Source organism: Oryctolagus cuniculus, chromosome 1 (genome assembly GCF_964237555.1).
Source record: "Oryctolagus cuniculus chromosome 1, mOryCun1.1, whole genome shotgun sequence".
Lineage (NCBI taxonomy): Eukaryota > Metazoa > Chordata > Mammalia > Lagomorpha > Leporidae > Oryctolagus > Oryctolagus cuniculus.
In genome coordinates, this window is record NC_091432.1 from 6,728,190 (window position 1) to 6,744,989 (window position 16,800).

Sequence of the window (16,800 nt, forward strand, 5' to 3'; positions counted from 1 at the left end):
CAGCCCCGCCCCACTGCGGCGTTTAAGGGTCTCTCAGCAGGTGGCTGGGCTGCACCCAAAGCCGGGGCGAGTGTTAGGGCGGGGGACAGTCACGGATCGCCGAGGCCGGGCCGGCGTCACCCTCCCTCGCTATGGGGAAACTGAAAACCAGAAAGAGCGCGCTTCTAGGTCTCACGTTAGCAACCTGGAGGTGCAGGGGAGGGGCGAGCCCCGGCAGGGAGGTTTGGGGCCGGTGGTTTCACAGTGAGTGTGCTTGAACCCAAAAGGCCGGAAGCTGTTACGGGGACCCCAACCGCCTGCCGCAGCCCCTCCCAAGTTCTTCCCCGCCGGGGTCCAGGCCTCCATTCTCCGCCGCCCGCTGTTGCCCCTTCCCCAGCCCTGTGGGGAGCCAGGCTTCCGGGGGCCCGCCCCCAGACACCAGGTAGCCGCATTTTGAGCCTGCCTGCCCGACTCCTCTGCCCAAAACGCTCCCATCTTGCCCTAGCCCCTCCCCCCCACCCAAGGACCCGCTGCCCCCACGCCCGAGACCTGCACCAGGCCCGTGCCGCCCGCCGCCCGCAGGAAGACGCCCGGCCCGGGGACGGGTTAGCCCCGTGGGAACGGTTTGTCTCGAAAACAGGAACCCGGGCCGGGGGCTGGGCGGGGCGCCCCTTCCCCACCGCAGTCCGCTTCCTGCCCCTCCCGGTTTCCTCCCCCGACACCCAGGCGGGTTTTGGGGGGGGGCAGAGGGGCGCCCAGGGTTGAAGGCAGAGAGCCCTTAGATTAGTTTCCCCCCTCCGCGTCCAGCGCAGCCCGGCCTTCGCCCACCCACCCTCCGCACCGCCGTGGCGCAGCCCCCCGCCCGCCGCCTCGGCGTCCGGGGCGGCGCGGCAGGGGAGGGGTTAAGCTGCCGCAGGGACCTCCGCGTGCGGGGCAGAGGGAGCCCCCGGTGGGGGAGGCGCAGCCCGCGCTGCGGAGCCCGGCGCAGGGGCGGGAGGGGAGGGGAGGGGGCGGCGGCGGCGCGGGGGCGGGGCGCGGGGCCGTGGCGCGGAGAGCGGGCGGGAGCCGCAGCCGCAGCGAGGCCGGCGGGCGGGAGTGCACCGAGCTGGCGCCGGCAGGGCCGGGTGCGGGCTCCTTGCGGTGGGTCCCAAGAGTGAGTGAGCGAGCGAGCGCGGGCAGGGCGCTGGGCCAAGGAGGGCGCGGCCCCCGGGATGCCCCCAGGACGGTCCTGCAGGGCCCGGGGCTGCGGGTGGGTGGGGATTATGCGGCTCCGCTCGCGGGTAGGAGGGCGCTGCTTCGAGAACCGAGGCGTGCTGGACCACCGGCGGGATGGGGACCCCGCGGCGCACCGGGCCCCTCCCGGCCGCGTTTCCCCCGCGAGCCCCCATTGGACAGATGAGAAAACAGAGACTCGGAGAGGCCAAGTGATTCTCAAGGTCACACAGCAAGGCAGCAGAGGAACCAGGAGGGCGGGGCTCTGCGTGGCTCCCAGGAAAAGTCCGCATGACCAACTCCACGGTGGAGCTCCCAAGCCCCCCGCGGGGGGCAGTGCGTGTGGGGGCGGGCACCCTTCGGTGGGGTTAGGCTCTGCCAGGTCTGGGAGTGAGGGGAGTCAGTGCACGGGGCCGCAGGGCGGGCCCTGGACCGCGGACGGCTGGGGGGCGCGGGATGGGCGTGTGCGCGCTGACGGGGGTGTGTGCATGTGCGGGGGGAGTGTGCACGCTGAGACGCACTGCCTCGGCTGTGTGCGCACGTGTGCGGGTGTCAGAGCGCTAGTGCTGCGGGAGTCGAGGTGGGCCCTGCTCGGGAGGCGACCTCGCGCGCGGAGTGGGGGATGATCTGGGGTTGTGCGCCGGGGCGTCCTCCACGCAGGTGTGCACGGGCTTGGGTGCCATTGTGTGCGCGAGACGGCCCACAGGAGGCGAGTGCCCGCGGCCCAGGCGTGGGCGAGAGGGGCCTTGTTGCACCCCAGCGTAGGTCCCCAGTCTCTGGTGACTACGGAGGGTCTGTCCCTGCAGGAGTGCGTAGGACCCCCCGCAGTCACCGGAGTGGCTGCCGGTGTGGCCACTCCCCTCCCCCGCGTGCTGGCGCCCCCTTCTGGGCACCCTACTCCGTGTGCGCTCACGGTTCCCATGTGCAGGGTCAGGGACCCGGGTCCCGAGCCGGGCTAGGGAGGAGGATGGTGTGCGGAGAGGCCGAGCCCGGACCCCCTGGGGCCTTCTCGGAGGTGGCTCGGGAGCGCGCGGTTCCCAGGCTCAGGCCTCCCGCTGACGCCTCCGGCCGAAAAGGGCTCCCCGCCCCCACCCCCGCCCCAGGAATGTTCCCCGCCACTCCAGCCCGCTTCGCCAGCGGCAGGCCCCTGGGGGCCGCCGCAGCCCCGCCTCCCCTCCCTAGGCGCCCTGGAGGGAGAGATGCGGGCAGGACGCCTGGGTTCCCTCCTCCCCCCTCCCATCTCGGGGAGAAATTCCTCCGAGGTCCCCTCAGGCTCTGGGTTCCCAAAATAACCCTGCGGGGGAAGGGAGGCTGCGGAGGGAGGGGAGCGGGAGGGGCGCGAGCGGAGCTGCGGGGTGCTGCTGCAGGTGCCTCCGGGGAGCGGCGCCAGGAGAGCGGCCTGCGGGGGACCCGGGCGCACCCCGCCCCTGCAGTCCCGGCTCGTGGAGCCTCAGCCCTCCCGTGACTCCGAGGGTGGGCCGGAAGCCTCTCGGAGGTCCGTTTCCCAACTAAAGGGTTGCACCATCCCAGGCCAGACCGTTTAACCCCGGGAGTGGCCGCAGCGGACAACTCCGCCCCTGCCCAGCAGGGGGCGTGCCCGCCCCGCCCCGCCCCGTCCCATCCCCGCCCGCAGCACCGCTGCCCCGGCCCGCGCCTCCGCAGACTCCCGCTCTGCCTCTCTCGGGACAGGGGTCGGGTCTGAGTCCCTCGGGAGCCTCCCAGAGAGCAGCCTGGGCCTAGCCCGCGGGCGCCGGCGACCATGGCGTGCACCCTGGACCTGGACAAGGGCTGCACGGTGGAGGAGCTGCTCCGCGGCTGCATCGAAGCCTTTGGTGAGTGGCGCAGGAGGGCACACGGAACCCGGGCCCCTGCCTCCCAGGGTGGACCCCTGGCCCGGCGCCCCCCCCCCCCAGCTCCGCATCCTGCAGCCTCTCCAAGGAGAGCCCCCTCCTCATCACAGGGTAGAGAGGCGCACGGGCTGCTGCAGCCCCTTCCCCAGCCTTCGCAGCCGGCGGGGAGGCAGCGCCGGGTCCCACCCTCCAACACGCGAGGGGCGTTATCTGTCTCCCCGGGGATCCGGAGGAACTCGCCGTCTCCGGCCTGGGAGCTGTTTCCGGCTGATGGGGGTGGGGGGGCGGCTTATCTGGTGAAGGGGGTGCCCCTTCCCCAGTACTCAGGAAGTGACCTCTGGATTCCTGACCCCGGGGAACCCAGGCTCCTTCCGCCCCAGCTGGTTCCCCTCGGACGACGCGCCGCTCGTCCAGCTCCTCGGACCCTGCCTTATCCCGCCCCCGCTCCACCTTTCCTTGCTAATTGGCCTGCTGGTTTGGGGTCCGGGGGAAAGCAGGAGGTGGGCGGGGCCGGGAGGGGGCGCGCCGCGGGCCAGCTGCTGGGCCGCGGGTCAGCGCGCTTCCCTTGGACCTTCCGCGCTAGACGACTCCGGGAAGGTGCGGGACCCGCAGCTGGTGCGCATGTTCCTTATGATGCATCCCTGGTACATCCCCTCCTCTCAGCTGGCGGCCAAACTGCTCCACATATATCCTTGGTGGGCCCGCAGGGGCCCCGCTGCCCCGCAGCGCCCCGGCTCGGCCCGGCGTGGGTCGAGCCTGGGCTCCCCCTCCCCTCCTCTCGGGACTCAGGCCCCGCCCCCAGGCTGTCGCCCCCGCCTAGGCGCTGCCCTCCGCCTCGCGGGAGTCCCGAACCCGACCCTGCGCCCGGCCTGGACCCCCGCTCTGGCTGGCCTCCCAGGGTGCGGGTCCTGCCTTCGGCCTCCTCCCATTGCTACCTGCTTCCCCCTTACCACCCCCCCAGCAGCCTCCCTGGACCCCGGCGGTGCCTTCCTTAATCCCTTTTCAGAACTTCCGTCCCAGGCCAGAGTCCAGGCCCCGCCCCCAGAGGGTCTCCCAGGACGCAGGCCCCGCCCCCAGCCTCCCTCTGAGCTCCGCCCCCGCGCCTGAATCCCTGTCTAGAGCTAGGCTCCATCTCTGTCTTCCTTAACTCTGCTTCACCTACCAACAGTCCCGGAAGGACAACTCCAGTTCCCTGCAGGTGAAAACCTGCCACCTGGTCAGGTGAGTCTGCCCTCTGGGGCCGGTCCCCCGCCTGGGCCCCTGCCCTGATGCGGGCGTGGAGGGAGGGCTCACCTGGGTTCCGGCTCCGGCTCCCTTGGTCCTGTTTGGGGTCCTGGGCTCTGATTTAGATGGGGTTGGCGGTGGTGCGGGCTGAGGGTCACTGAGGGTGACCCTGCCCCTCTGCCAGGTACTGGATCTCCGCGTTCCCGGCGGAGTTCGACTTGAACCCGGAGCTGGCCGAGCAGATTAAAGAGCTGAAGGCTCTCCTGGACCAAGAAGGGAACCGACGGCACAGCAACCTCATTGACATCGACAGCGTGTGCGTGGGGCAGCTCGGCGGGCAGGGCGGGCGCGCGGCCCGTGGCACCTAATAAATGTTGATTCGAATGAGTGAGGGTCCCGTCACTCTCTTGTTTAAGAAACCTTCCGTGGCTCCCTGTTGCCTTCAGAACACCCCGCCTGGCCATTAAGGCCTTTGGTGGCTCAGGCTGGCTTGGCCTTGCTTCCTGGCCCACAGCCCAGTGCCCATCCCAGGCACCCGGTAACCGCGGCGACACCACGGGCCCCCCAGCCCGTTGTCTGAGCCCCTGCCCTCCGTTCCCCTTGCTAGCCTCTCCGGGTCACCTCGACGCAGCCCAGGTGTGAGGCTGCCTGGCCCCCCCGCCCCGTTCTCTCCGTGGCCCCTGGCACGCGTGTCCTGTGTCTGTGAGCTCCGCAGCTCTGTGTTTCCAGCGCCTGGCACAGAGCACATTGGGCACAAGCGTGTGTTGAGTGTATGACCAGGGGGAAGATAGGGACGGGGCCATCGGAGTCTACGGCAGTGGCTCACACAGCTTGAGTGGCATGTCTGTGTGAGTGTGGGGGCCTCCAGGCATGGGGCGTCTCCAGCAAAGGGCTCCCTACTCCTGCCCCCCCCAGCCCCACCTACAAGTGGAAGCGGCAGGTGACCCAGCGGAACCCGGTGGGACAGAAAAAGCGCAAGATGTCGCTGCTGTTCGACCACCTGGAGCCCCTGGAGCTGGCGGAACACCTCACCTACCTGGAGTACCGCTCCTTCTGCAAGATCCTGGTGTGGCCCGCGGGCTCGGGCATGGGCTGGGCGTGGGCGGCCCGGGAGGGGGAGGGTCCCTGGGGCACGCGTGGGTGAGTTGCGGGTATCAGTGTGACCACTGAGGGACAGCTGGAAGGTGAGGCGTGGCCGTTGGCGGGGTGGGCGCTGAGGCCACGCCCGCCGCCCGCAGTTCCAGGACTACCACAGCTTCGTGACTCACGGCTGCACCGTGGACAACCCCGTGCTGGAGAGATTCATCGCCCTCTTCAACAGCGTCTCCCAGTGGGTGCAGCTCATGGTCCTCGGCAAGCCCACCGCGCCCCAGCGGGCCCTGGTCATCACGCACTTCGTCCACGTGGCAGAGGTGCCTGTCCCGCCCCCAGCCCTACTCCGCCCTGCCGGCTGGCCAGGACGGCCGGGCCGGGCTGAGTGCTGGGCCTGGAGGTGACTCCTTGCCTCTGTCCCCGTCCGCAGAAGCTGCTGCAGCTGCAGAACTTCAACACGCTGATGGCCGTGGTCGGGGGCCTGAGCCACAGCTCCATCTCGCGGCTCAAGGAGACCCACAGCCACCTCAGCGCCGACACCATCAAGGTGCCTGGGCGGGGGAGGGGTGGGGGAGGGGCGGCCCCAGCTGCTTGGCGTGCTGTCCTGGAGGGCCGGGGCGGGGGCAGGGCGGTTCCCAGCAGCATGGGGGTGCTGTCCTGGAGGGGCGGGGGCGGGGGCAGGGCGGCTCCCAGCAGCATGGGGGTGCTGTCCTGGAGCGGCGGGGGCGGGGGTGGGGGCAGGGCGGCTCCCAGCAGCTTGGGGGTGCTGTCCTGGAGGGGCGGGGCGAGGTGGGCCCCCAGCAGCATGGGGGTGCTGTCCTGGAGGGGCGGAGTAGGCCCCTAGCCGCACAGGGTGCTGTCCTGGAAACTGAAGCTCAGGGGGCCTTAATGCTTTTCCTGGGCCACACAATGAAAGGGGCGGAGTGGGGACCCTCAGTCCTGTCCGACCCCAAAGCTTGTGCTTTTTTTCTTTTAGTGTTTTCTCGCATGGGGTAATACGAGGGAATTTCAACGGGTGCATGGACTGAGCAGAGGAGTTACCTGGGGCAGCAGTTAGGACACTTCTTGGGGCACCTGCCTCCCAGGTTGGGGCGCCTGGATTTGAATCCCAGCTCCAGACCCTGGGAGATGGCAGGGGGTGGCTCCCTTGGGGGGGATGGGATACCCAAACTGAGTTCCTGGCTCCTGACTCAGGCCTGGCCCAGCCCAGGGGCATGATGGGGAGAGAACCAGTGCAGGGGCCTTTATTTTCTGTCTCTCTGCTTCTCAAGGAAATTAAAACATAAAAAGTTGATTTTGGTGCAAAAATGTTGACGTCCATGCGTACGAGAGGTCTTCAAAAATTTATGGACTGAACATGTTATGAAAAAACTGTGCATGGATTTCAAATTTTTTTATGCCAAAATCAACTTTTTTTTTTTTTAAGAAAGATTCATTTATTTGAAAGGCAGAGCAATAAAGAGGGAGGAAGAGAGGGAGAGAGAGAGAGAGACAGAGAGAGAGATCTTTCACCCACTGGTTCACTCCCCAAATACCTCCAACAGCCAGGGCTGGGCCAAGCCAAAGCCAGGAGCCAAGAACTCCATCTTGGTCTCCTACCCAGGTGGCAGGAGCCTAAGCACCTGGGCTGTCTTCTGCATTCCCGGGTGCGTTAGCAGGGCGCTGGGTTGGAAGTGGAGCAGCTGGGGCTGGAACAAGCCCTCTGATGGAGGGGGCCTGCGTGGCAGGCTGCAGCCTAACCCTCTGTGTCACAACACCAACCCCCCAACTTACTTTAAAAAAAAAAAAGATTTATTTATTTATTTATTTGAAAGGCAGAGTTACAGAGAGGCAGAGAGAGAGAGAGAGAGAGAGAGAGAGAGAGAGAGAGGTCTTCCATTTGCTGGTTCACTCCCCAAATGGCTGCAATGGCCGGAGTTGCACCGATCCAAAGCCAGGAGCCAGGAGCTTCTTATGGGTGCAGGGGCCCCAGCACTTGGGCCATCTTCCACTGCTTTCCAAGGCCATCAGCAGAGAGCTGGATCGGAAGTGGAGCAGCCGGGACTAGAACCGGTGCCCATATGGGATGCGGGCACAGCAGGCGGCGGCTCTACCCGCTGCGCCACAGTGCCGGCCCCTCGACTTATTTTTCAAGCCGTTTCCCACAAGCCTTCTGCAGCGCCTCCTGTGTGTTACTCTGTTGTCCTGCGTCCTCCCTTCCACTGGTTCTGAAGATTCTTTGTGTCCTGCTGGGCGGAGCCGGGGTTCGTTCCTTCTCAGTGTTGCGTGATACCCCGTTGTGGAGCCCACCCCGTTGGTGCATCTGTTGTGTTGGACCCTGGGATGCTCCTTGCTCATCTGTCAGTGTGGACGCTAGCCTGTGCCTGGGCCCGCTGTAAAACTGTGGTATTTGGCAGTGGGTGCTGCCTTGAGTTCACGACCTGTGAACTCTGACCTCCAGGGCCTGTGGAGCCAGTGCGGAGCGGGGGGATTGTTCCCCTGTCTCTGACCCTCATTCCGCCTCTGCTCCCACGTTGCCGGGGCTGAGGCGGGAGGACGGTTGAACGGTGCGTCGATGCCCACGCATGCGCACGCGTGACCCTTGTCCTCTGCCCCCAGCTCTGGGAAGGGCTGACCGAATTAGTGACGGCCACAGGCAACTATGGCAACTACCGGCGGCGTCTGGCAGCCTGCGTGGGCTTCCGCTTCCCCATCCTGGGTGTGCACCTCAAGGACCTGGTGGCCCTGCAGCTGGCACTGCCCGACTGGCTGGACCCCGCGCGGACACGGCTCAACGGGGCCAAGATGAAGCAGCTGTTCAGTATCCTGGAGGAGCTGGCCATGGTGACCAGCCTGCGGCCACCCGTGCAAGCCAACCCCGACCTGCTGAGCCTGCTCACGGTGAGCGGCCTGGGCAGAGGAGCTGCGGGACAGCCACAGCTGGTCCTGGCTGTGGGCAGGGCCTTGGGCGCTGGGTTCTGGTCATGGGACCGAGACGCAGCCTGGGCTCAGGGCTTGGAGTGTACTCTGAGCTGGTCCCAGGCTCTGGTCGAGGCTGTGGGCTGAGGTCTGATCCCAAGGTTGGCTGGTGCACTTAGGGCCAGGGTTGAGGCTGGGTCTGGGTCCTGGGCTGACTGCTTGGCGGGGGGGCTGCATTCAAAGTTGGGGACAAACTGGATTCGTGTGCAGCAGTGGTTTCTCCACAGGGTCCTGGCCCCCGAGCAGGGTCGTGGGCTTGGTCTTGTACTCAGTCTTGAAATCTGGGGTGGGGGCTGGGTTCTAGGTCTGAGCTTGAGAACATTCTAGATGTGGGACTGGTGGGAGCTTGGGCTGGCGGGTTCAGGGTGGATTCTTGGTGGCTTCAGCTCTTGAAATCTGAGCTGCATTTTGGATGAGTCTCCGAGCTGGAAGCTGGGTTCTGACTTGGCGTCGCGGCTGGCATCTTGGCAGTGTGTGGTGTTCAGGGTGTGGGGCCAGGCTGTGGTCGCGCGCGTGTGTGTGTGTGTGTGTGTGTGCGCGCATGCGAGGCTGGCCTGCGGTTGTCCGGCTGTGTTCGAAGCTGGGCTTTGCACTGAGTCTGGTTCCTGGCCTGGGCCCAGGACTGAGCTGGGGGCTCCTGGCCGCAGCAGGGCCAGGGGATGTGAGCGAAGCCGTGTGTCCCAGGTGTCTCTGGATCAGTATCAGACGGAGGATGAGCTGTACCAGCTGTCCCTGCAGCGGGAGCCGCGCTCCAAGTCTTCGGTGAGAGACGCACTCCCTCCTGCCTCTTCGCTCGGCCGCACCCGAGTCCCAGGCTGTGGGGACAGGAGAAATTCTTCGAAGCCACCTCACTTGCCGGGAGTCCTAGGGTGGGGGCAGTGGCCTTGGGTGTGCGTCTGCTCCCCTCAGGGGACCGCCCTGTCTGTGTGCGTCTACCCCCTGCCAGGGGATCCCCCTCTCTGTTCCTCCGGGCTCCCCCCTCTGGCCCCAGCTCAGTCCTGACCTTCTCCGCAGCCAACCAGCCCCACCAGTTGCACGCCGCCTCCACGGCCCGCTGTGCTCCTGGAGCCGTGGACCTCCGCTGCTAAGCCCAAGCTGGACCAGGCCCTGGTGGTGGAACACATTGAGAAGATGGTGGAGGTGAGACTCGCTGGGAGCCCGAGCCACGGTGGGGGCGGGGGGCTAAGTGTGCTGGTGCCAGAGCCGGCGCTAGTGCTGTGTCCAGGGGCCAGTGCTCAGGCCCCAGGAGGCGCAGGTTGGCTGTCTGGCCCAAGGTGCCTGCTGCGACTGGGGCTGGGGCGGGGGACGCCCTCGGAGACGCCCTGGTGCATTGAGAGTGCCTGTTCTTTCGTTCTGCCCTGCCCTGGCCCCGTGGACCCCAGTCTGTGTTCCGGAACTTTGATGTTGACGGCGACGGCCATATCTCGCAGGAAGAGTTCCAGATCATCCGTGGAAATTTCCCTTACCTCAGCGCCTTTGGGGACCTCGACCAGAACCAGTGAGGAGGGCTGGGGCCCGAGGGGGGGCAGGCGCCCGGCGTGCTTCCCTCAGGCTCTGTTCACCTGGTGCAAGTCGAGGCCGTCAAGCCAGACAACCTCGCCTGGCCGGGGACGCTCCTTCTGTGGGGAGGATGCTCCTACCTGTGGGGGGACGCTGCTACTGTGGGGGGACGCTCCTACTGTGGGGGGACGCTCCTACTGTGGGGAGGGCCCTGAGCGGTACTGTTTTTAATGATTTACTTGTCTATTTGCAAGGCAGAGCAACAGAGAGAGAGGGAGAGGGGGAGACACAGAGAGATCTTCACCCGCTGGTTCACTCCCCAAACGGCCGCAGCAGTCGGGGCTGGGCCAGGCCGAGGCCAGGAGCCTGGAGCTCCATCCGGGTCTCCCACGTGGGGCAGGGGCAGGAGCGCTTGGGCCGTCCTCCGCTGCTTTTCCAGGCGCATTGGCGGGAGCTGCACCGGAAGTGGAGCAGCCGGGACTTGAACTAGTACTTCCTTACAGGGTGCTGCAGACCCCAGGGATCTGATTATGTTGGGTGGGGGGAGACTTTGAATTAGCTCGCCCGCCAGACGGATAGGGTGGAGGACCGGAGAGGCTCCCCTTGAATCTTGGGGAGGCTGTGGCATGCATGCTGCTGTGTTGGTGAGGCTCACAGCTGGCAGAAGGAGTGGGCAGCCGGTTTTAATGAAGATATAAAGGCCTGGAATTAGCAGCACCCACTTGCTTATCAACAGTTCCCATGCTGACAGTTTGGAAAAACAGCTGGTTCTTGGACGTAGGTTAAACACGATGCCCCCTGCCACCGCCCTCCGTGCCCTGTTTCTGCTGAGCAGACAAAACCTCAATCAAGACTTATAATCCGTCCTGGGTTGATGAATTTTTAAAACATTACCTGAATGTCAAAAACATGCTTTTTAAAAATTTCCACCAAAAAATGGCAAAATAATAAGTTTATAGTGTACAAAGTATTTTTTTTTTTGACAAGCAGAGTTAGACAGTGAGAGAGAGAGACAGAGAGAAAGATCTTCCTTCTGTTGGTTCACCCCGCAATGGCCACTACGGCCGGCGCGCTGCGCCAATCCGAAGCCAGGAGCCAGGTGCTTCTCCTGGTCTCCCATGGGGTGCAGGGCCCAAGCACCTGGGCCATCCTCCACTGCCCTCCCGGGCCACAGCAGAGAGCTGGACTGGAAGAGGGGCAACTGGGACAGAATCTGGCGCCCCAAACGGGGCTAGAACCCAGGGTGCTGGCACCACAGGCGGAGGATTAGCCAAGTGAGCTGCGGCGCCGGCCTGTACAAAGTATTTAAAGAAATGAAAAAAAGAAGCAAAAGAAAATAAGAAAAGGAAGTTCTTTCCCTCTTTCCCCAGGATTTTTTTTTAAACATTTATTTATTTTATTTGAAAGAATTACAGAGAGAGAAGGAGAGACAGAGAGAAAGAGAGATCTTCCATCCGCTAGTTCACTCCCAAACACGGCTGCAATGGCCAGGGCCGGGCCAGGCTGAAGCCAGGAGCCAGGAGCTTCTTCAAGTCTCCCACGTGGGTGCAGGCGCCCAAGCACTTGGGTCATTTTCTGCTGCTTCTCCCAGGCGCATTAGCAAGGAGCTGGATTGGAAGTGGAGTAGCTGAGACATGAACTGGCGCTCATATGGGATGCCGGTACTGCAGGCGGCAGCTTTACTGGCTATGCCACAGCGCTGGCCCTGGATTTTGTTTTTATTATTATTTTTTATTTATTTATTTTTTATTTTTTGACAGGCAGAGTGGACAGTGAGAGTGAGAGAGAGACAGAGAGAAAGGTCTTCCTTTACCATTGGTTCACCCTCCAATGGCCGCTGTGGCCGGCGCACCGCGCTGATCTGAAGCCAGGAGCCAGGTGCTTCTCCTGGTCTCCCATGGGGTGCAGGGCCCAAGCACCTGGGCCATCCTCCACTGCACTCCCGGGCCACAGCAGAGAGCTGGCCTGGAAGAGGGGCAACCGGGACAGAATCTGGCGCCCCAACCGGGACTAGAACCCGGTGTGCCAGCGCCGCAGACGGAGGATTAGCCTAGTGAGCCGCGGCGCCAGCCTTTTATTATTATTAAGATTCATTTACTTATTTATTTGAAAGGCAGAGTTACAGATAGAGAGGGAAAGAGAGAGAGAGAGAGAGAGAGAGGGAGAGAGAGATCTTCCTTCTGCTGATCACTTCCCAAGCGGTAAGAACAGCCAGCCAGCAGCTTCATCCGGGTCTCCCACGTGGGTGGCAGGGCTGCACGGACTTGGGCCATCTTCCACTGCTTTGCCAGGCACAATAGCAGGGAGCTGGATTGGAGTGGAGCAGCTGGGATTAGATCCAGCGCCCGTGTGGGACGCTGATGTCGCAGGGGGCTTATCCCTCTGCACCACAGCGCCGGCCCAGGGCTCCCAGGATTAATGCAGGATCAGAGGCAGCGCTTCGGCCGTAGATGGGCCCTTCCCGGCTTTTTTCCCTCAGGCGTCTGCAGACTGATAGAGATGTTGCTTGCTTGGCGTCTGCTCCGTGGACGACCCTGGTGACAGGACAGATGCTGCTCCGCCTGTGGCTTTAGTCTAGTTTCTTCATTTCTGCTCCCAGAGTTGAGGCAGAGGCAGAGAGGAGTTTGAGGTCAGCTCCCTGGGCGGGAGGGGCCGCAGGTGTTCCCAGACAGGGGTCTCAGCTCTCCACCTGACACAGGCCCCAGGCCTGGCCTCCAGCCCCCAGCAGCTGCCTTCCTCCGGGAGGAAGCCCCTCAACCCCTCCCGGACCAGCACGAGCTCACTGGGCTCACTGCTTCCCCCGGAAGCTTCCTCTCTGTTTCTGGAACTCGGGGCTGTCCCTTTCCTTCTCGCAAAACCACCTATGCATTGCATATGCTTTTTGGTATATTTTTAACCAGCATTAGGTATTTGTAGCATTGTGGTCTCTGCTTGTTTTTCTTTTTTTTTAAATCACTGTTTGATGGAACTGCTCACTTTGCTTTTTTTTTTTTTTTGCATTTTGCATTTTTTTTGTTTGTTTTCCACTACACCCTTTGTCATGGACATCTTTCCATGTGGAGTCATCTAGACCAGGCTGTAGAACATCTGCAGAGTATTCTAGCGTGTGGCTGGCCCGTCATTTACCTACGCATCCTCCTGCTGATGGGCACAGAGACGGCTCCTTTCTTTCCTATTTTTCCTCTCCGTACCGCTGTGAACCTCCTTGTACTCGCGCACTCAGGCCAGTACTTCTGTAGGAGAAATTCCTAGAAGTGGGATAATTGGATCAAAAGATATGCACATTCTAAATTAGGAGAGAGGCTGCCAGACTGACCTCAGATGAGGTTGCACCAGTTTGCACCCCCAGCAGCAGCGTACAAGTGCCTGTTTCCCAATTTCCTTGCCAAAAGTGGATGCTATAATAAGCTTTACAATTTTGCCAGTCTCGTTGGCAAATGGTGTCTTGGTTAAATTTGCATTTCTTTAATACTAATGGGGGTAGGGTATCTTTTTCACATATTTATCGGCCACTTATATTTCTTCCGTTAATTGCCTGTTCATATTCTTCGTCCATTATTCTACTCGATGTGTTGGTCTTTTTCTCATTGATTTTTCGAATCTCTGTTAATGGATATATATTAACCCTTTGCTGTTGAATGTGTTTGCAAATATTTTCTCCCTGTGTGTCATTTATGTTGTCTTTTTTCACATAAAGTTTTGAAAATTCTGTGTGTTCGATATGTCAGTCTTTTCCTTTTCGCTTCTTGGATTTGTGTTTTATGTAGAAAGACCCTCAGCCTCTTAAGGTTATGAACTTATTCCCTTTTCCCAGACACTTTTATAATTCTGTTTTGAGTGTTCTCAGTTCCTTGAGAGTTAGCAATCTAGTTTCTATTTTTTCCTAAGGGGACAGTTACCCCTGTGCCCGGCTGGTTTGAAGGATCAACCTGGACCACCCAGGAACTTCCAAGTGCAGTGGGTGGGGGTTGCAAATACGGGCTGGCCGGATGGGAGTGACCCCTGGTGGCCAGGGACGCGGCACCCGCATGGACACGCTGTCAGGGCTCCAGGCGCGTCCACTCACTCGATCTCTGTGAGGAATCCTAGGTGAGGGAACCAGGGTATAAGGCGATGTGCCAACCCAGGTCACGTGGCTGGGAAGTGGAGCTGGGATTTGAACTGGGGTCCCTGTCCAGGACACGTGCTCCTTCTGTCCTCGGAACACTCTAACAGGCAGGAAAAGGGGCCCAGCGCCAAGCCCTGGGGGAGGGGGGGACCCTGGTTTAGGGGTGTCTTTCTGGCAGGGTTAAGCGAGAGGGAGCTGGGCGCGGCTTTCCTGCATCTCAGCCCCTTAGCGAGCTGCCAACCCTGAGGGCTCCGACTGGCCTGTGCGGAACACACCTTGGGGACCCCAGCCTGGTGGTCCCCCGGGCTTTTCACTGTGGAATGGGCGGGCAGGCAGGCACCCAGCACACAGCTGCTAGTGGCCGCTGCTTCGTCCCCCGGACTCCCAGCCTGGTGCGCCTCTTCCCTGCGCCAGGGCCCCAGGCCAGAGGTCGCGAGGACCGTTCTGTCGGGAGGGCGTCTCCCCGTGGGTCGGTGGTCCCGGGGCGCGTCGGAGCTGAGGCTCCCCCCGCCCCGCAGGGACGGCTGCATCAGCAGGGAGGAGATGGTCTCCTACTTCCTGCGCTCCAGCTCCGTGCTGGGCGGCCGCATGGGCTTCGTGCACAGCTTCCAGGAAAGCAACTCCTTGCGCCCAGTCGCCTGCCGCCACTGCAAAACCCTGGTGAGCCCCCCCACGCCGCCCCTCTCCAGGCCTGGCCCCGCCCCTGCCGGAGCCGGCTCCGCAGCGCGCCTCTTATTAACTCCACCTGCCCCTCCTCTCTTGCCCTCTGCCCCCCCCCCCCAGAGGTGGGTTCTTAGGCTCCAACCCCCGCTGTCCAGAGGAAGAGGAGGTGGAGCCATCACCTCTAAGCCCCTCCCACCCTCACCAGCACGGCCCCCTCCTCTGTTGCAGATCCTTGGTATCTACAAGCAGGGCCTGAAATGCAGAGGTGAGCACGGCTGGCCCGGGGGTCTGGGGCCGGGATTCTGATCTTGGTGGGGCGGCTGGCCAGGAAGTATCCACTTGGAACGGAGACGGAGGCCAATTAATGGGAGGGGAGTTTATTTTGGTGAGGCAGCTGGCTAGGGGCAGAAAGCCTCGGAGAGGACAGACAGACAGTGAGGATGAAGACAGCACGCTGGAAAGAGGCTTTTATTTTGGTGGGGCGGCAGGGAACCTAGGGAGCCGCACAGGCCTGCGGGTTCTGACCAGCGCCCCGGCCCCTCACAGCCTGCGGCGTGAATTGCCACAAGCAGTGCAAGGACCGCCTGTCGGTGGAGTGCCGGCGCAGGGCCCAGAGTGTGAGTCTGGAGGGGCCCGCGGCCTCCCCCTCTCCCACACACAGCCACCACCGCGCCTTCAGCTTCTCCCTGCCCCGGCCGGGCAGGCGAGGTTCCCGGCCTCCAGGTAAGAGGGAGCCCCCATCCTGTACTGGCTTGTGGGGGGAGGGGGCAGGGCCGCGGGGGCAGAGTAGGAACTTATCCGGGCCGGGGACCACCCAGAGCCTGCCGTTCTGTTGTTTGGTGGGGTGCTGAGGACGGGTCAGGTACCAGAGGTGCTGTGGGGCCCTTGACCATCGAGGCTGGGGAGGAGGAGACCCCACTTTATAAAGAAATGCAAAGCGGGAGACTGCGCGATTCCAGCCGCACGCTCATTTTGCCAGAGGGCCTGACGAGGGATGGGGGCTCCGGGAGCCGTGAGCCTACGTTTGCCCTGCTCGCCTTCCTGGGGTCCCTGGTGGCTTCCGACGGGTTTGCTGAATGACAGCTCACCAGACGACTCTGCCGAGGACGGTCTGCACGGCTGTGTTCCACTGGGGCGAGGCAGTTGACCACAACTGTCCTCAAAAATAGAGGCGGCCACAGGGCATAGGCCTCAGAAATAGAAGAGGGAAACCATTTGCACTGAGCCTTCCGAGAGCGCTGGGGTCTGAGATGTGACGTACGCACAAAATGGACGGTTAGGCAAAGTGCGCTGGCAGATCTGGGGCTTAAAAAAAAACAAGCCGTAGCCAAACGAAAACTTGGAAAAGGAGCCTCACACGTCGGTCATTAGGTCATTCAAGGGAATTGATTCTTGGCGGGTGGGTCTGCTTCCGGGAGGGGGCGGGTGTCTTCCATGAGCAGGTCCCAGGTCCCTGCGGCGGGGGGGGGGGGTCGGGGGGAGGCTCTGCGACAGCCACCCCTGCCCCCCCCCCGCAGAGATACGAGAGGAGGAGGTGCAGGCGGTGGAGGACGGGGTGTTTGACATCCACTTGTGACAGCTGGTGAGTCCCCCGACGGCTGCAGGCTGGGATGGCGGCTGCAGGCTGGGATGGCGTGGCGGTTTGTGGGCGATGGGTGCTCCCCGGGGGCCCTGGCGGGTGGCCATCTTTCTTACCACTTCTGTTTTTCCCTTCTCAGCTGTGACTGGATCAAGGACTCACTCCTGCCTTGGAGAAAAGACTCGGACCAGAGCAGGGGGCCTGGGGGTGCTGGGGCAGGAGGCGGGGGCTGGGGTGGGTGTGAGGGTGGCATGCAACTGAGGGCAGGGCCAGGGCTGGCGTCCCTAAGATTGTACAGACTCTTGTGAATATTTGTATTTTCCAGATGGAATAAAATGGCCCGTGTAATTAATCTGGCCCATCGGAGCCTAGAATCCTGGGGGTGGGGTGGGGCCGGACTTCTAGGGACTGCCATCTTGGGATTCAGATCAGGAATTGGACGCGTCTGGAATCTTGGGGGAGGGGACCTTAGCGCCAGAGACCTTTGGAACACAAGAATCTTGCAGATGGTCTAGAATCTTGAGGAATCCAGAAACCTGGGGATCTAAACACTGGAAACCAATGCCTTTGCACCCCAGAATTGCTGGGCGCGTGGCCATGTGTAACCGGAGCCTACAGCCCACAGCTGGGAGTCA

At 62.7% G+C, this 16,800-nt stretch overlaps 1 protein-coding gene across 11 annotated transcripts; it reads left to right on the forward strand.

The window, feature by feature from the left end:
• Positions 1–52: 52 nt before the first annotated feature.
• RASGRP2 (RAS guanyl releasing protein 2) lies at positions 53–16,517 on the forward strand. Of its 11 annotated transcripts, none has more exons than XM_070077253.1 (17): positions 53–421; positions 2,881–3,023; positions 3,625–3,727; positions 4,200–4,262; positions 4,450–4,581; positions 5,181–5,331; positions 5,504–5,677; positions 5,788–5,904; positions 7,956–8,237; positions 9,000–9,077; positions 9,330–9,455; positions 9,698–9,813; positions 14,442–14,583; positions 14,815–14,851; positions 15,133–15,309; positions 16,104–16,168; positions 16,305–16,517. In XM_070077253.1, exons 2-16 carry the CDS (start codon positions 2,951–2,953, stop codon positions 16,160–16,162), a joined length of 1,830 nt encoding a protein of 609 aa, XP_069933354.1. In that variant the 5' UTR covers positions 53–421; positions 2,881–2,950; the 3' UTR covers positions 16,163–16,168; positions 16,305–16,517.
• Positions 16,518–16,800: the final 283 nt, after the last annotated feature.

Coding starts and splice junctions, on each gene's coding strand:
- RASGRP2 (XM_070077253.1), top strand. CDS start 2,951: ATGGCGTGCACCCTGGACCTGGACAAGGGCTGCACGGTGGAGGAGCTG. Junction 9,078..9,329: donor AGCCGCGCTCCAAGTCTTCG/GTGAGAGACGCA, acceptor CCTTCTCCGCAG/CCAACCAGCCCCACCAGTTG. Junction 15,310..16,103: donor GCGAGGTTCCCGGCCTCCAG/GTAAGAGGGAGC, acceptor CCCCCCCCGCAG/AGATACGAGAGGAGGAGGTG.